Below are 19,525 nucleotides of genomic sequence, written 5' to 3' on the forward strand. Positions count from 1 at the left end.
GTGACAGGCAGTTGCCCCTTTTCATGCCCACACTGCAACGGCGCTGCAAGAGACCGGAGAGAAAAATCACACATCCCATTTCTCACACCGGCTTGTCCCTCTTACTCCGGCCCAAAATGCGTTTTATGGACATTTCCCCCCCGTTTGCTGCAGATGGGTTAAATATTACATCAAAGCGTCTTTAATGTTTCACAGTACCTCTCACATTTCTCCTCAGTATCGAGTTCAAAACTGGTGCAGCCTGCATTTTTACAGTAGATTTAATGGATCAATGTCCATAATCACATTAGCACTGGCTTAACATATAACAAATTTCACCGTACCGGCATCAAAGACCTGAACTCTTGTTATAATCAGGCATAGCATCTTTTTCCTTCCACTCAAGATCTATGGGCCTTCTGATACTGGGAGAAACAGAAAAATTGTCAAGGGGGTGATAAGCTGCAGTGCGCGCTAGCTGTATGTGAGAAAAACATTTGTCCCCCATAGTCACAGATGCTTTGAGCACCCCCTCAGTGTTTTCATGGCTCTCGCTGATAATCCTCTCCTTCTGCGGCTCTTATCAAAATACTGCTCGGCACACAATCGTTGGCGAAGTAATAAAAACTAATAAAAAATTGTACAACTTCTAAACAACAAAAACTTTTATTCTTCAAGGCAGAGGGCAGTGGAAGGCGGGCCGACTGAGAGACACAATTTCTTTTAGTCAAAGAAAAAGAAAGCATGATGTATGATGTCCGAGTGAAATAAATACCCCGACAGTCTTCACTCGGCACTTCCTGCACGAGGCCAAGAGGCCATCAATGAATAATACAGATTAGCACAAAATTCAAACAGACAAACTGCAGACAAACTAGAATTGATGGCTTCCATTGAGCCACTCAGGGAACGGGCCATGACGCAACCGGAAAAACATGTCGGGTTCCCCCGGCCAGGTTAATCAAGACAAGCTTCCCCTGCAAAACAGTATATGTGTGTATACATGTGCGTGTTTGAACCCATTTCTCATTCATAATATGCAATCTTATTTTCCGGCTGATTGTATTTGCCATACATACACAGGCCGTATGCATGAGGTCTTTGCCCATAGTCCTCTAGCATAAATAAACAGGAACACTCCATAATCCATCATCCCGCGTGCTGTGGGAGCGTGCCCAACACAAACACGGCTTCTGTTTTCTATCTGTGTGAGAGGGACTGTGTGTGAGGGCTGGGATGGGTAGCACTATTATGTTAGTGCTCAGCCCATGACTGTGTAACATAAACCGCCTGCACTAAATGAGGATTATACAAATGAGCTTCCTCTTTGCTCTTTGTTTCTGTGTCACACTGTCTGGACACGACGCAGAGTAGACAGACCAATTAGTTTAATTCTTTTTGGAAGCCCTTTTAAGATGACTCCCATCAGCGGCTGATGATATGTTAAGATGGCATATTGGAATTAAACCAGTTTAGTCGTGAAGAACTGTGTATGAATTACATTGGCCAATATAATGATCCTCTACAGCATGTCAAACAACCAGTGTACTTAAACAGAGTGGTAAGTCCCGAGCTGAAGCCTGGCTGGGAAAATCTGGAAGCAGGAGGTGATTAACTACTGCACTTTCCTTCCTCAACAAGTATCGTTAAATTCCCAAAGAGCACTAAACACCGACGGCTCCGATGGAGCTGCACTGAGGACAACAGTGAGGGGTGGTTGTTCCAGGCAGCTTCCAGGTGCGAGTGGTCTCAGCTGACATTCAAGGATAATAAAAAAAATTGTCGAACGTTTAATAGAATAAACAGAGGTACAGCTATGTGGCCTAAACTGTTTTTAGGGAAACTTTGCTTGTCTACATATTGGCTTGTTATCTTCAGCTATCAAACTGTAGCTCGTCTATCAATTACCCAGTAAAGTGTAGCAAGTAAACTTCTTAGCAATAGTCAGCTACTTAGCTTGTACAGTCCAGGCAGTAAACTGTTAGCTAGTAGATGAAACGAATTTGCTTGTAAACCAATTACCTTGTTAACCACCATCTGAACTAGGCTTTTAGAGAGTAAACTGCAACTTGTTGACTGTAGCTTGTAAGCAAATTAGCTGAGTAAACTTTACCTAGTAAACTTATTAGTTGCTGAACTAGCCTAACTGGCTCATGAATGGATTAGCTTAGGCTTTATCGAGAACACTAGGATAAAAATACATCTTCTTATGTTCAAAACCTTTGCAAAACTGATCCACTGTTCGCTGTGGTGAGAGCTAATTAGCAGTATGCAGTAAGTATGCTAATATGCTATAGCTAAAAGGGAGGACGTGGTAAATTTTATCGCAACTTCATTGGAATCATGCGAGCACACTGACCGGAGTATTTAGATGGAAGTTCCACCTTATTTACATGGAGCTTCACAAAGCAACTAGCATGACTGTAGACTGTGTCTTTCTGTTACTGTCTTTCTACTGTATGATGTGGTGCAGGCCTTTTTGTACATTCGTTGAGTCAGAATAAGAATAACTGAATGGGCGAAACAGTCTGTCGCTCCCAGTCTGACACTCCGCGGGACTCCCTGACACTCCAATCTCAATAGTTCCCAGACGTTAGCTGCAAATGCTAGCTGCCCAGTAGAGTTGCAGCCAAATAGGCCATTTGGGATGCTCTTTTAAAAGGTAAGACCATAAATCAGTCAAGTTATGTATTATTCTCACATCTAGATCAAATTATCATTAGTCTCTTTAAATCACTTGACAATCAAACATTTTGGATATCCGTCGTTACAACTGGTCTCTACTCTCTGGTTCTGGTTGCGACAGTTCGGTTTTGGCATAAGGAGTGAGATTGGTTAGTGTAATCAGCCAGATGGAAGCAGTGATGGGCGGGTCATGCCTTCACCCCCCTGAGAACATGTTGCATGCTGGATGGTGATTGCGCTTAAGTACTAGTGCCAGTGTGTGGTGTTAATAGGACCTACAGGAATTATTAATACTTGACATGATACCTTTCAAAATAAAGGAGGAAATACATTTTCATCATAGGGTCCTTTAAAGCCCCAGAGATTAAGCTACATCCTTTGTAAGGCTAATTCTCTGTAGTATATGAGTGGTTACTGAAGGTAATTGGTGCCTTATGTCAGATATATAGTAACAACTGACCTCATGCGCAATGTTTTCTGCTTAAACCTAGATTGACTTCGTTGTTGCAGGTCTTGTCATACAACACCATCAGATGCTCCGGAGCACAAATTCAAAAGGTAACAATGGTCGGGCCATTGTACCCAGCATAATGCACTTCACAATATCCTCATTCATTGCATGGGGACTTTATTTACAGAACCCTCCGGGTAACGCAATGCCATGCTCTGATCACACACCACCAGCCCACTGCATGTAATTATCCTCAGCCAGCTCTCCAATCTGTCACTGCCCAAACTCATTTGTAAGTGTGCATGTACAGTGATTAAAGAAACTTCTGTGCCATTGTGGGAAAAAACGGGGTTGGGGGGGGGGGGGGGGCGCTTCTATCGCTCTCCTCCTGCCTTCCTCCACATTCGGGGAATTCTCCAAGAATGAGGCGAAGCTGCCTTGTCACAACGAGCCAGGCAGACGTGTACAGATCGCCAACATGGCTAATGCATCTGCGGCACTGGAGCAGCAGTCGAGTCATAATAATTAAAGACATACAACATCTCAGGACTTCATTAATCATGGTTTATATGGACTTTGAAGCCCTAATGAAAAACAGCCTGCCTCTCTGGGTTTATTGTGTCTGTACAAATTGTGGGGATGGCGAACGCCAGGAATGCCCCCCTCCTGACCGGCTGTGCAGGATGTGGTGATGGAAAACAAAAAGATAAGATTTGGTGAAAAGCTAGTGATGGTTACGGAGAGGTCAGCGGTCAAGGCTGTTTATGTAGACGCTGAGCGCCATACAGTCAGACAAAAGTGGAGCCGCTGACAGCGACGGCTGTGTTTGCACGTTTGTCCTCTTCAGTGGTCAACGTCTGGCACAACACTTTATGTCCTAGTCCTCGCAAAATCAAGGCCTGTGGTGCTCTGGAGATTCACGCACTGTCGCATGTCATCATCCTTGATTTGCTATTAGTTCCTCGGATTCTCACCACACTCTCAAGCCCTCTTGGAGGTGCATTACAGCGAGATCAGAGCGAGAGATTACTAAGTATTAAGCTCTCAGTGCCAGACGTGGAAATTACAGAGGGATTGTCAACGCCAGACTTCTCTCCGCTTGTTTTCTCGGAGAGAAAGAGAGCGGTAATGCTTTACTCAACACATTTCGTCCCAATGGCTTGTGACTGCTCCCTGGCATTGCTGTCAGTGGTGAGTCACAGCCAAGAGCGTGTGTGTGTGTGTATGTGTGTGTGTGTGTGTGTGTGTGTGTGCAGCTTCAACAAAAGCAAAGGAAGACAGATAGGGAGAGACTGCTCAGGTCTCCTGCCCGGGCCGCATGCATCTTCTCCCAATAAAAGTCTCTTTGGCAGGTTTACGTCGCATTAGCCCACCGAAGCCAAGGAAATATACAGTGGAAGGGAGAGACGGGAGCATCCATCATCAGCAACGCAAAGGATGAAGTCATTTTATTATCTCCCTAATGATGTGCCCTGCCTACAGGTGCAACAGTGCAATATCCTCCTTTTGGTTCCAAAGGTAAGCTCTCAGAATCACCCCGGGGTTCTATCCATCAAATACCTCTATTTGCACGATTACTACTCTCTCTATACGCTTTGTAGCTATTTCAGTAGTAACATATACCTTCTCTAAATACACATTTAATAGATAAGTGCCGCGCAGTCAGAGTCGGTCCTCCACAGCTCTGCAGTAAAACTGAAGTCTGTGTGGTAACCACCTGGCAGTGATTCATTTCCTCTCCGACGCAAGCTCCTCACTTAAATTTGTCATTTTATGGAGTGCCTCTGACAGAGCGCAACTGACAGATGAAAGTTAAAGTGGCCCCTCGGTGTAAACAAGTCAGAAAGTCTCAGAGTTTTGGCTGAATTAAAGGAGGACAGAGAGGGAGAGAGAGCGTTTATCTGAGAGCCAACAGGCATGGTGCACTCTGGGCCCTGCGGTTTTGGTCGGCGTTCCTCCCAGGTGAGCTCACCCTGGGCCAAACCTCCTTCCCCCTCTCACCCCTGTCCTGGAAGACACAGAGGACCTCGGCTCTCCAGCTTGACTCACCCAATATTTTGCTGGTAGTCAAAACAAAATTAGCGCCGGCTTGTTATTTCTAGTTAGCTCACCCGTGACCCCTGTGTTCATCATTTCTGTGGAGCAGGGAAATGTTTAGCTGTCACCTTTGGGTTTCTGGGGGATTAGGCTGAGCGATCGATTCGCTAAATTGATCATCAATAAGCTACAGAGAAATTCTGGGGAGGGAAGAAATAGGTGGCAGAAAAAGGATGAATACAAGAAGTTAGGAGTCAAAAGTGAATACGAAGGACTGAATAATCACATCATGAAATCAGATTAATTATCTTATTTAATAAATTAAGGCCTAACAATTATTTACGCATATATACAAAGAAGAAGAATATATCTAACTGAGCACTGAAGACATCAGCGTGTAAACTTGGGCCCGGCAGCATAAACGCTCACCCAGAGAACTAAACCTAGACAATAACGCCACCCTGTGTTCATCATGTGCATTACAACCTTTTAAAGAAGTTCACTCCCATACATTCTAGGACTGTCAAGTATTGCAGGGATATTGATTGGTATGATATAAAGGTTAAAAGATCCTAAAGGTTGACATCCCAATAGATCATGTGTTGTTTGCTTGATTGTGGAGGGTTTTTCTCTCCAGTTTTGCTATAATTCAATGTCTAAAGGCTCTAATGGATGTAAACAGCTGGTCTTAATGTATCCATGAAACTGAGATTGACAACACAAGTTACAATATCATAATTATAAATGTGCTTTCTAACACAGAAGCAGTGGAAACCAAATGATTTTGAGTATTATATGATTCTAAGATTGGATTTTTATTGCAGTGTTAATGGACGATTTTGTCACTGAGGTTTTCATAAATATGAGATTAAATACATAATTTATCAGCAAGTCTGTTAAAACAAGAATAAATAAATAAAATGTAGACATTACATTCATAAATATTGCACATAATTGCTCAGTGAGAAACTTCACCCCGCAAAATGGTAAGACAGCTGATAGCAGCATTAGTGTGTGATGAATAACAAGCAATATTAGGAGAACATGTCTCTGTCCCGGCTCTATTGTTCTTTTCCTTGACAAATTCTTTGGCAGAGTTGGATTCAGAGTTATTTAAAAAATAAACTACATCAAGGCTGTAAAAAGCTCCTCATCCTCCTCATGTTCTCTGTCTCCTTTTTCAGGCCGTCCACCTCATCTTCCTCTCGCCGGTTCTCTCTGGGATGCAGGTGGAGGTAGTACAGCACGAGACACACCAGCCCCAGCACAGAACACACACAGATTATACAACTGACTGTCAGAAGTGTTTCCATCTGTAGCAGCTCTGGCTTCAAAAAGGCCACCAGCAAAGGTGCTGTAACGTTAATAATAGAACAGAAGGAGTAGTAGATGATCATGGCTACTCTGGTGTCCTGTCCTTTGACGTTGAAAAAGGTGAATGTGAGGATGACTCCGATGATGGCTCGGTACAGATGCTCGAGGCCTGCTGACGAGCAGAAGTTGGTCTGGAGCAGGTGAGTCCAGGTTGTCCCCAGCAGCCAGACGACGGTGAGGCCAACTGTGGTGTAGGTGCTCAGTACGAGGAGGAGGGCGTAGCTGAGGATGTGGCTGGTGATGGTGCAGAGTTTGTAGAGGAGGTAGACTGCTGTAGGGGTGCCAGAGGGCATCTCACTGACATGGGGGAGGGATCTGCGCAGGCAGCGGCGATAGTCCACCAGGGCCCAGGCGATGTTAAGGAAGGAGAACACCATAGATAAATCTGGAAGAAATGGACAGGGGGTGTAAATAATGTTCCCATGTTCAAATGTGTACGTTACACATAGCACACCGACATTTCTGCAAGTTTGTGTCACATTATGTGAATATCAGACGTTCATGTCGAGAGGTGGAGGGGATGATGGTGGCATTAGAGCTTACAACTTTCAACATATCTAAGCCTGAAACCACTGGACATTTTTAAAAAGATGGAATGTGGAGGGGATGGTGGCATTGTTGCAGCTTAGTGGGAAGATTGCCAAGTCAGAGATCGCTGTTCCAATATTTCTAAGTGTGAAACCGCTGGATATTTTTAACTAGATCTCAGGATGTGGAGGGGCTGGTGTAGAGGTTTCAGCTAGGTGAGAATGCTGCTAAGCCAGAGCCCAATGTTCTGAGGCAGGATGTTAACATTTGTGAGCGTGAAACCACTAGATATTTTTATTTTAACAAGGAGCCGGAATGTGGAGGGGATGGTGGTGGTTGTACAGCTCGGCAAGAAGGCAGCCAAGCCAGATACTGCTGTTCAAGATAGCTTTTCACTGTTTGTAAGCCTGCAACCACTGGATATCTTTGACAAGACGTGACATTTATTTTTAGCCATGTTTGTGGCAATATAACCGGGTAAGCCAAAACGTGATCTTTTCTCAACCATAATCAAGACCATAAGCCAATCACAACATGAAATTAAAAATCAAGCCTAAAGACATGTAGGGCTGCAACATTGAGAAATGAAAAGTTTCTACATATCTGTGGTTTGAAGAAAAGTACTTTGCCAACATTCAACACAAGTTGACATTCTGCCCCTACTTACACTGCAAGACTGAGCACTCAGCGTGGCCCAGCACTATGTATAGTTGTAGAAGCAGCTGGGGAGCGCTCTCCAAGAAAGTCTCGAACAGTTTGAGCATGCTCAGATCAGTAGCCAGGCAGAACAGCTTGTGGTGCACATCTTCACTCTCTTCCACTGTGTTTGTTTTTGTCCAAACCACTTTGAAGCCTTGTTTTAACAGATGATAATACCTAGCAACATGCCAAACACATAGAAAACAAAGTCAGACTCATCACTCATCTTTTTCTGCTGTACAGGCGATGATGCATTAGAAAGAATGTTTTTTCCTTACAGTGCACTACAGCTTAAATGTGGTTATTCCAGTTTGCACATTTCATAATTGACATGATTGCACACCCCTGTGCACGCTAAGCATACTGCACATTGCGAACTGTAATATGCAGGCACTCCTTATTTAAGGGTACGTGAGCAACTCCTTATTATTTTCTCCTTCCTCCTTGTTATATGCAAATATAATTACAAGGGTCAGTGCCCTCTGAAGCAGCAGCTCTCTTATCAAAGTTGACACCATTTGTAATCATTGTTCATTTCATACCTGGTGAATATGCCTATGCCAAGTAGGTGCAGGGCAGCAAGTCCACCTTTGGACATGCCTGATATGGTTTCTTTCTCTGCCATGTCGTCCCTGTACCAGGCATAGCTGAAGATCTGCGTCAGCAGCAGCCCCGCCAGAACGAACATTAGAGTCAGTCCAGTCCACACAAACTCTCTCTCTTGAAAATATTTCAGTGCCAGTACAACATCTGTCCAAATGTCCATCACATACAAAAACAGCCCAACAATGGTTAAAAACCACCGCAGTCTTGTGTATTGATTTTCTGAATGCAACATTTTGTTGAAAAATTCAACAACTCTCTGACGAAGGCAGAAATGCAGCTGCTTTTTGAAGGTTCTGAGGAAAAGCTGTTGTGGACAGTGCTGCGTTGGACCTCGGCTGTTCAGGTGCCATTGTGGGTGAATCTGCAAAAGTGTAATAGTGTGTTAGGAAATATAACAATCATGAAAAAGACTGTTCTCAATATGCACTGGCTCTCTGTCACTATCGTGTGTAACTTTACCACAATGTAAAAGAAATGATTGCATAATGATGAGCTCTTCAAATACAACGTGACTGCAGTCAGCTGCTGTGCACATCATCCTGACCCTTTATCTCCACCATAAACACTAATAATCAATTATCAGCAGGAATTACAATATGAAAATGAGCCCTGCCTTGTGCACTCAGAACAATTACATAACATAACCATCCTAACATATAGGTTCTTACATTTCTCACAGAATGACATTTCAAAACATTTTTCACTGAATCCCAGGCTGTTTCTTCACATCCTCAAGTTTCACTGTCATGTTAGACTTTTTGATCAGTTGCCATTGGTGATAATGATATAACTGACAAAGTGTGAACAAATTCAAATGTGACACTCGTAATCATCTAATAAAGCCAAACCTATGTTAATTCAATATATTTTCATTACTTTTTGTCCTCAATTGTTCTGATATATTCATAAATAAATCCTATATTGATCACTTTCTGCCATAAAATACACAGAGTACTCCATACATTTCATCTTACAAAGATCATAGACACACACACAAAGAAAACACAGTATTTGAACTTACCACTATATTCTGTCCATGGTAGACTGTTATGTAGCCGAGGAGGCAACACTTCTGAATGCTGGAGTTTCGTCTTCTTTTTCCTTGTAACTCACAGCTAGCTCCACCTCAGTGACAACCCTCCGAGCTAATAAAGTCAAGTCGGAAGTATGTGATTACATAATGGACCTTGTGCCTGTGTGCATGAGTGTCTGGTGTGTATGAGGGTGCGTGTGGGTGTGTGTGACTGGGTGTCAGTTCATACTTGAAATTCCCAGCCAAAGCCTCATTTTGTGATGAAATTTTAAGGTATCTCCTGGACAGGTTGTTTTGTTTTCAGCCTGGAAGTGAACTCGCCAGGCCCAGTTTGTCTTTTCGACTTAAGTGAAAGAGAAAGAGTGACGTCACACCTCACACAGTGGCTTTCCTGTCATTTCAGTACTTACAGGAAGTCACGAGGATATCCTGGCCTGAGATCAGGAGCCTTGTCATGAACTTCATATTCCCAAAACTGCCACAATGTAAACCATCAAATGCTCTAAAAAAAGAATTAGTGTAGCTTTATTTTGACAAAATAAATCTTACAAATTAAACATTGAATTAATAAGAAACAAAAAGCACCAGTTAAGCCTTAATGGTCAGGTATGACCAGTAGCTTATGCTTATGAGTGTTAACTAATATTGCTAAACTATAACTAAGTCAGGTTCGGGTCATAAAGGTACACACCAACTTGTTGTAGTTTATTTATTGATTTCATATTCATTTATTGTGTTAATTAAGTTGCTTAGTAAGAGGGACTGTTGCTAACCTAAATGTTGTTGTGCAGCAATATGCAAAGACATTTAAGGTAATTTTATCTCGTTACTGAGTCAGTATACTGACTTTATCACTGTTTTCTACGTGTTTTACTGTCATGCTACAGTTAGCATTGATCATGACACTATGACTGCCATGGTCCTGCTTTGAGTCTGCACATTTTTGATATGCATCACTTCCTCATGTGCATTCAAACAAAAATCGATGCAGGCCTAATGTAATTCAAAATGCAGCTGAGAGTAATGAAATCTCGCAGTTTTGAAGATCTGGCCATTGTTTTACTGTGTGCTTTATTATTGTTTATAGTCTCGGCAGATGAAGCTTACCTATGTGGATATGTTCTCTACTGTAACCTCTGGATTAACCCAGCAGGAGGCCAAAGGGGAAAAATTAGCCATTGGTCCCCTTTGAACCTTGTTCCTCCCACTGTGTGGACATAAGCTGACATACACATAGCCCCACTGTAGCAACTTTGTAGTATTTCAGTTACAGGAACAGGTCAACATTTTGGGAAATATGATTATTGGCTCACTTTCACATGGTTGGATTTGAAGATTACTCCCATGTCTGTAAGGTAAATATATAAGGCATATAAAACAGGGTAATGAGCCAGACTAGATCCAGGAGCAGTGGGCTACTTCCTGGAGTCTTGTCATCACACCTGAGGTCGGGTTGCAACCAGCATCTAAGAAATACCCCTGGATAAAACCCCCTGCAAATCCACAACCGTTTTTTTTTTTTTTACACTATGGTTTTAGTACCGAATTAGATAATGTGTTATTAGTTAGGGAGCTTCAGAGATACTTTTTCTCACCACTGACATCAAGTGTTGGGTCTTTGTAAATGACTTCATTAAGTGTGTTCTCAACCCGCTCCAACTGAAAAGTGTCTGTTTGCTAAGCAAACCGGTTACTTGCTGTCGTTCCACAGTAACTGTAGCTCTGTAGCTGTAGGGCCTGTAGGACAATAAACAGAAATGTGTCAAACTATTGGTGATGCAGCCTTGTTTATTCTGCTATAACACAGAGACGTGGACTCCAGCCCGACACTGTGACCTTGTTCTGACGAGCTGAAACTACATAAAGTAAATGACACGAGACTCTACTCAAGAGTCAGAAATGTTGTGAAGCTGAGGTATCGAGGAGTAAAAGTAAGTGGAACGCAAGGTGCAAGAGGATAAGGTGCAGTTTTTATTTACAGTGATAATAATATAAAGTGCAAAAAATATTATGTCTGCTGTGCAGTGTGCGTTATAAAGGCTGATGGCACCAGGCAGGAATGATTTCCTGCTTCTGTAACTGGGGCCAGTTGCTCCCCCAAAAGATCTCTCATGTAGACTACGATGTAAGTTTTGGTAGTAGCAGTAGTAGTAGTTTTCACAGACTTACTCCGGACCTGCAGGTGGCGATAGAGAGCCCCAGCTGTTTCTCTCCCGTGCGTAAAGCGCGTCGTTGGTCAGGCGCAGCGGCTCTCTCTCCGCGGACCCCTCCCACTAGCAGAAGAGTGACACGCCATTCAATCGCAGCCTGGCCCTTCGCTCGTAGGAAGCAGGAGGGAGCTTTGAGCGTCCTCGCACTCCACGACAACAACAGTATCCGACAGAAAGCGACCACATCGGCGCTGCGCGACGCAAGACAAAAAAAAGTTGGGCCGAATCTCGCCGAGATGGGGATCCGAAAGAAGACCACCAAGAACCCGCCGGTGCTGAGCCATGAGTTTGTCATCCAGAACCATGCAGATATTGTTTCCTGTGTTGCTATGGTGTTCCTTCTCGGGCTGATGTTTGAGGTGAGTCCACATGTTGAATGGGGTCCTGGTGTTTGAGGGAGGGGGTGATGATCGCGGACAAGGATGCCGAATGCTCCCCATCTGCTCTCCTGGAAACTGACATGGCTGTCTGATCTGTTCTTCACACTACTTCCTCTCCTGATCGAAAAGTTTTTTCTGTGCACGGTGGCCTTCATCTCTCCTCTCTTCGTGCTTCTTTTCTTCAAATCCCGCTTGATCGACTCACCCAGCTGGTGTATCATCACCCCCCTTTTTTTGTTTGTTTGTTTGTTTTTACGCGAAATGTTTGCCTGCATCAAAGCGACTTGGGGAGAAAACCAGAGTCCACTTTCCATCTGGCTGCTTCCCCACGTTCAGATCGATACCTCAAATCGTCCGCAGGCCCGCGGTTCCGACCAGAAAAACACAAAGTTTTTTAATGCGCTGCATAATTTATACAAGTGTCTCATTATAATGCATTAATGCGACGGTGTGTGGAGCTCTGTGGTCACGTTATTGTGCAACGCTCTCCACTTGGTTACTTTAAGCGTAGATGTGTTACGTGGCAATCATACAACGACTGAGGGAGAGAGAGAGGGCTGTCATCACACAAACCCCGCCAACTGCTCAACTCAAAGTTGCCTTCAGGGCCCGGCGGCGGTTTGAATGCAAACACATCGAACCGGTCTCGGTACACACACGTCCGGACCCCCCTTGTGTGCGCCACGCTGCTCCACTTTCACACACATTTATGGCTCATTTCAAGCGCGTTTCTTCCCCAGTGAAAAGCAGCGCCATTAGCGTCAGGGCGACGTGTGTAGCTCACCCACTTCCTGTTTTGTGTCTTCACAAAATAAAACACCCACAACGGCAGCCGTTTCGACGCTTGTATCGTAATTTTAAAGGCAGCGAGGACTAACGGTAACCACTCAAAACCGTGTGTTTTCGTGGCATTTTTACTCGACTGCGAATTCTCCTTCTGTTTGTTTAGCATCCTTCTCCTTCTTCTTTTCTTTTTTTTTTGTACACGTCGCCCTTTTGTTGTGAAGGAGGAATCAGCAACTTCCCAGTTCCACCTGCGCACACTTCACACGGTTGTGTCGTGTTTGAATGCACATCACACATCATCCTTATAACCCCTGTTTTACATAAAGAGTCTTTATGATCCAAACAGTTAATTTCTTAAGCATGGCTTTCTCTTGTTCAGATTTGGTAGAACTTGGTCCCGTTGTTCTCCCTGTTGCTCGCTTAAGAAGCAATAATATAGCATAGTTTCCATATGGTCTTCTAGTTTTGGCATATGTTTGTGTTTTATCAGCCTCAAATAGGTGTAATACATTGCTAAAATAAAACATGAAGTGTTACTTAAACTAATATTCATTGCATAAGTCACTCTGTGTATTAGTAGTCTTGCAGGAGATCCGTTATGTCTTCAACCTTGTTGAATAAACAGTCAATTATATTTGGTCTGATTCTTGTTTAAAGGTGCTCTATGTACTTTTGGAGAACAAACTGAAAGTCAGAATTCTCTTATTTATGAGATGAGTCTAATTCAGAAATATTTCTTTTTTCCATGACTAAATAAACAAGTTTCTCAGATGGAAATAAGTTCCCCAAAACACTGTTTGAAGCTAGGTGGCAGGGTCCGCCACTTGTAAACAAATTAAAACAGTATGTCTTTTTTTCTAAGCATAAAAACTCTTTATATGAAGATCTTTCTTTTCTGATTAAAATGTCCTCCCCAAAACTACAGAGTGCACCTTTTAATTATATGCTCAGGCTCTCATCACGCATTTGTTGTTTTGGTTTTTTTTTTGTTTGGTTTTTTCTACAGGTCACTTCAAAGTTTGCAGTGTTATTCATAACGGTCCAGTACAATGTCACCATATCAACAAATGGTAAGTTGAGCATTAAACGGACAGTGTGGTGTGTGAGAACAGATGATGATGCATGCAGAAGGCTTTTGGATGTGGCGCAGTGTTTCCTTCAAGTTGTCTGGCTGAAAGCCTCTCATTTGGATTCTGGAGCGGTACTTGCGTGGCCTTACACAAACCCATTTGAGAGCTCTCTCTCTCTTTTTCCTTTTTTCCCCCTTTGGAGCTAAATTTAGTCCGCCTGATTTATAAAGTTCTCTTGTGGCAAGGTTGTGCTGGGTGAATTTGGGCTAAGGTGTAATACAGGCCTCTCAATTCGAGTCCGGCTCGTTTCAAGGTTAACAATCTCTTTGCCAACTTGAGATAACTGTCGGAGGAATGTTCGACCTCAGAGGTTTTTTTGCTCTCTGGCTCGCCGGCTGGAGGTTTGCAGGCTGCCAGCTGGGTGATTCACTTCTTATCTGAGGGACCTGACCACTTACCTGCCTCTGTAACTTATTTACAGCATGTATCAAATTAAGTAAATAACATGCAGCACCTGCAGCTCTCTGTAGTGCAGCGGATTCAATCAGGCCATCATATTTTTGCTCCGTCTGTGCTGACTTATACAAACAGTCGGATTGATTTCTTGATGTAGTAACATTATGTGGTACCACTCAAGCTATCTCAGACTTTGTTCCTGTTGTATCGTCTATCTCTCAGCTGCAGGGCCTCTCATTAATCACAGTGCTTCACGCACACTGCGTTGGAGGCTGTATAGATAATATGCAACTTTAGAAAGACAGAGGAGGCTTTGTGTCGAGGAAGTCGATGATTCTGGCGGTTTCGGAGTGGTGTAATCCTGTGCAGTCTGGACTCGCTAATCCAAACACCTCTACCTCAGGAATTAGGGATATTAAACTTATGAATCACTTGTCTGAATGTAATTGAAATGGCTTGGTGGTGCATGTCAAGGATGCCAGATCACAGCACATTTTCATCTTGGTCCTCTGACTCTGTGACCCCTTTTCATGCAACATAAAGGCCCAGATGAGACGGACGTGAACCACTTCCACCACGGCATCAAGGACCTGGCCACTGTCTTCTTCTACATGCTGGTGGCCATCATCATGCACGCCATCATCCAGGAGTATGTGCTGGATGTAAGTGACCCGCCCACAAGCATAGGGACTCCAATCCCTCGGGTCTGTTCTCGCATCGTTTTTTATTGTTGATTGTCTTTGCAGAAAATGAACAGGAAGAAGCACTTCTCCAAAACGAAGCACAGCAAGTTCAACGAGTCCGGCCAGCTCAGCGCCTTCTACTTGTTCTCCTTCGGCTGGGGGACGAGCATCCTGCTTTCTGTACGTCCAGTAGATAGACTGGTCTCGTTTGCATATGTTTTAATCCCACAAACTGTCCACAAGTTTAATCCAATAGCTTTTTTTGTTTGCAGGAAAAGTTCCTGTCCAATCCAGTCACCCTGTGGGAGGGTTATCCCCATACACTCATGCCGTAAGTGTGAATGTTGCATGATCTAGATATTGTGTCTCCTGTAATAAATCAGACATCTGGTTATGTAAAGGTGCCACCTGGTGAATTCATGCTGCAAAATGCAGGCCAGGGCTAACTGGTTTGCATGTTAACTTTAATAAACATCTCCAACATAGATGCCACAGTTACTCGTACACATTCTGTGGATATATTTTTGTTTTCAACTATAATTCTTACGTATTGGACCTTCTTAATTTATGCACAGTGACACAACATGATTAAAAAACATTGCACTGAATGTGACCCTTTACACTGAAGCCATGTGATAAATGGAAAACTTTCATGATTATTTTCTAAGAGCTCTAAGTGTGGCTCTGGATTCTAAAAGCTTTTTATTTTTTGTGACGTGTGTTTTCCTTCAGATTCCAGATGAAATTCTACTTCATTTGTCAGCTGGGCTACTGGTTACACGCTCTCCCAGAACTGTATTTCCAAAAGACAAAGAAGGTGAGTGTGCGCCATTCTTCCCATCGTGTGTGCGCTGGGTTCATCGTTTTGGAATAACAAGGCGTACTGCTGCTTGTGTTTGGACCCCGAGGCTGTATCCTGTTTGACTTCCTTGGTTATGTTGCATTGTTTTCAAAGAATCCCACTCTTCTTAATTCTACGTGCGGAGCCGCATCGCTGTAAATATTTTGACCTTTTTTTTGTGTGTGTTTGTTTTTGGTTTGCCTTTCCTGTTTAGGAGGATATTCCACGCCAGCTTGTGTACATCGCTCTGTACCTGGTCCACATTGCAGGCGCCTACATTCTCAAGTAAGAACCAGCCACTTAAGGAGGCCTTAAGTTACATGTGTTACTGTGTTGTACCTGTCAGATGTGAGAAGGAGAATCATGTCTCCCTGTGTCTTTCAGTCTGAACCGTCTGGGTCTGGTCCTGCTGGTGTTGCACTACTTTATCGAGCTCCTGTTCCACGTCTCCCGCCTGATCTACTTCAGCAATGAGAACAGGCAAACGGGGTGAGTTTCAGTGTGCTGCGTTAGTGATTTCAGATATTTAAATGTGTGCAATAGGAAGTCTTGAATGTGGCGTCATGCTCATCCTCCTTGTCTTCCAGTTTCACCATATGGGCCGTCTTGTTTGTCCTTGGACGGCTGCTCACCCTGTCCCTGTCTGTCCTGACCGTGGGCTTTGGCCTCGCCACAGCTGAGAATCAAGGCTTTGACTGGTCTGCAGGAAACTTTAATGTCCTCTTTGTTCGGTAAGTGTGTCTGAGGAAGAGAAATCGCAACAACTTGGTGTTGAAATTAGGGTATAAAACTTGTAACGTTGATGTGGATTCACTCTGGTCTGAAAATGTGCAAGCCTTAAATCAAACACTCATCAAGCCACAAAAGATTTCCACTCTGGATTATTTCTTATTATTAGAGTTGGTGATTGTGATGCACACTTAAGTCGTTTGGGGTTTTTTTTATATCTTTATATTGAGCAATTCACTGCACAGCTGCTGTTGGGTTTATCTGAACATTTAAGCCACTTTCACCATCATCCTTCATTTAGAAGAAAGGAACAGGGGATTATTACCAGACTCACCATGTAGCACAGAGTTTAAACAATCATACAGGAAGGGCTCATTTGTAAAAGGGGAAGTGAAATTATTCACAAGCTTCAATAAATTAGTCTGAAATACAACCACAATGAGTCTTGAGGGGGAGAATTCTTCCTCTGTTGCACTTACTAAGCTGTCAATCACTTTCACTGTTCTTCAAACATAATACCGGAAAATACAGAAATACAGAAAACTATGCTAAAAAAGGGTGTCAAGAACTGGATTGGATATGAATCTCTGAGGTTTAAACTTGTGTCTACTTTTTTTTTGATTGCTGACTTTCCCCCCTCTCTATCAGGATAACTGTGCTGGCCGCCATCTGCCTCACTCAGGCCTTCATGATGTGGAAATTTATCAACTTTCAGCTGCGCCGGTGGAGAGAGCATGCCCAAGCTCAGACCTTGAAAAAGAAACAAGTTCCTTCCAAGAGCAAATCGAAGAAAGACAAAGGTGAGCAACAAGCACAAAGCGCTGGAAAAAGCGTTCCGTTTAAAAGTCCCATACTGTGGTAATTTTCAGGTCCATCATTTTTTTGGGGGGTGTCTATTAGTAAGTCTTTACAATGTTCTCCTGCTGCACACTGCTGCAGGACCTCTATTCACCCGCTGTCTGAACGCTCCATTTTGGTGCCTGTCTCTTTAAGAACCCCGGTCCCCAAAAAGCTTAATCTGTTCTGATTGGTTAGCTGTCACAGGCCTGAGCAGGCACAGCCCATGTGTTTCAATTGCAGCTCTACCATTGTTTTGAAACCACAGCCGTGCTGGGGGCGTTGATCAGGTCGCTCACTGTATAGTAGTGACATCACAACCTGACATGTCCTGACAGCTCATTTTGTATGTTTCTACATGAAGGCTGTGTGCCTATCTGGGTGGATTGAGGGTTTTGAGACTTTCACATTATTTGTATAGCTCTTTGAACGGCTTTATTATAAAAAAACAAAACATGGAAATCTCTCTAATATGGGGTCTTAAATTGAAACGAGTCAAACAGGAAGTAAAAAACAGGAAGCCACAGGCTGTGTGAACATGATAATAAACGCACAGTGTGCATGCCCACATACACTTATAGTAATACCACATGAGTTAAATGTAACTAATCTGAATGTGTCCTTTGCTTTTAGCCAATGGAGTAAACGGAGTCTCCCACGGAGCTGATTCACCAAGAGCAAGAAAAGAGAAGTCATCATAAATACATTCCCATCAGCCCCCTCTATCACCTCCCTCTCAAAGAACCCCCCCCCCCCCCTCCCACCACCACCACCACCCCCACCCCGTGCCTCTATGGCTGTATCCAACCAACACGTCCTCCAGCTCCTCTGCCATGAATATCCCACACAGGACTGACCTCCCAGCTGGACTTCCAGGGCCAGATTGCAGTTAGCTTTACTTTGTCGCCAGTCGTCCAGCACGCCTTGATTTCAGAATCATCGCTGCGCTGTGCCATTTCCAATGAAAAAAAACAAATTCCGAAATAAACTTTAAAAAAAAAAAAAAAAAAAAAAAAAGACCTTATTTAAGAAGTGCCTATTGATACGGATTGTTTTGTACAGGGTGTGTAATTTTAAAATATCAGGAATGATGACTTCAGTGTTTAATGTTCCTCCCAAGTCAGGTCATTTCATGCTTTTTTTTCCCCTAAATACTGTATATTCCAGCCTGTTTTAATTCCCTTGTCCTTCTTGTATGTGCTCCTCTTCTTTACCACTGACTCCTGTCCCTTTTTTGAGGGTAGTTTTTTTTTTTTAAACATTGTATGGAGTTTATGAATTTCCTCATAGTATCTCCTATTTTTCCATGAGTGGCATTCAAGTGTTTATTATCTCCAATTCAGGATATGACTGGGTTCACACACCAGACTGTTCAAAACTCACCGACATTGATGTGATGTCTCCACAATGTCAACGGCCAAAAAAAATTAAAAAAATAAATGTAAAGCGATGTAGCATATAAACATTTTCAGTATTGATAGGGAAGAGTGTACAGAAGCTACACGAGGACGACAGGAGACATCACCCTGTAGGACCACACGTAGATTCACGGTTCAGTATTGTGCAAAACTGCCCCGATGTAGCATCTGGTTATAAGAGTTCAGAGCAGCTTTGTAATCACAGCAGACTAGATTTCCCTCGCCATGAAATTATACTTAATAGCTCTGCCTAAAAACGCTGTCAATAAATGTACGGACCTCCTGTGTTTTTTCGTGGATTTGAGCAATTATCAGAAACTACAGGAGATGGAAAAAGGACGAAATCAGGCAAAACATACCTCGAGTGAGCTTGATTGAATGACTGTCTTGTTTGATGTTTAAGTGGAATGGGTTTACTGTACTTGTTTGGCCTTGCATATTACTTACATAAAAAGAAAATAATAATGTCCACAAGATTTGTTATAAAAGCACAGACTGGGATTAAGAAAACCATATTTTTGTTTGGCTCTTTTCTTGTCCTCTCCCCCCTCCACCCACTGTTGACTGTGCCAAATGAGCCTGATTGACTGTTGATATTATACCTTTTTGTACTTACACGCCATGACACGAATCTACAAAGCTATGGAGCGCAGTTGGCTGTATTGTAAAAAAAAAAAAGAATCACCAAGGTAACACGAGAAATAAACCCTGTAAGGCATTTAA

The 19,525-nt window shown here is 43.1% G+C and overlaps 2 protein-coding genes across 4 annotated transcripts; one reads left to right on the forward strand and one right to left on the reverse strand.

Annotated features, from left to right (window-relative positions):
* Positions 1–5,950: 5,950 nt before the first annotated feature.
* Positions 5,951–9,935, reverse strand: xkr9 (XK, Kell blood group complex subunit-related family, member 9). 3 transcript variants are annotated; one of them, XM_037079058.1, is made up of 5 exons: positions 9,622–9,935; positions 9,381–9,504; positions 8,296–8,720; positions 7,722–7,930; positions 5,951–6,911 (listed from the first exon to the last, which is right to left on the reverse strand). In XM_037079058.1, the coding sequence occupies exons 3-5, from the start codon at positions 8,589–8,591 to the stop codon at positions 6,283–6,285; spliced, it is 1,134 nt and encodes a 377-aa protein (XP_036934953.1). In that variant the 5' UTR covers positions 8,592–8,720; positions 9,381–9,504; positions 9,622–9,935; the 3' UTR covers positions 5,951–6,282. The 3 variants fall into 3 exon arrangements, with proteins under 3 accessions (XP_036934953.1, XP_036934954.1, XP_036934952.1); XM_037079059.1 differs by having other exon boundaries at positions 9,803–9,875; XM_037079057.1 differs by having other exon boundaries at positions 9,381–9,935.
* A 1,619-nt stretch (positions 9,936–11,554) lies between these two features.
* tram1 (translocation associated membrane protein 1) lies at positions 11,555–19,315 on the forward strand. The gene is made up of 11 exons (XM_037079055.1): positions 11,555–11,961; positions 13,775–13,838; positions 14,838–14,956; positions 15,041–15,157; positions 15,250–15,308; positions 15,710–15,794; positions 16,033–16,103; positions 16,203–16,307; positions 16,406–16,549; positions 17,196–17,347; positions 18,018–19,315. Exons 1-11 carry the CDS (start codon positions 11,839–11,841, stop codon positions 18,083–18,085), a joined length of 1,107 nt encoding a protein of 368 aa, XP_036934950.1. The 5' UTR covers positions 11,555–11,838; the 3' UTR covers positions 18,086–19,315.
* The last annotated feature ends 210 nt before the right edge of the window (positions 19,316–19,525 follow it).

The sequence above is a fragment of the Acanthopagrus latus genome, chromosome 19 (genome assembly GCF_904848185.1).
Source record: "Acanthopagrus latus isolate v.2019 chromosome 19, fAcaLat1.1, whole genome shotgun sequence".
Taxonomy (NCBI): domain Eukaryota; kingdom Metazoa; phylum Chordata; class Actinopteri; order Spariformes; family Sparidae; genus Acanthopagrus; species Acanthopagrus latus.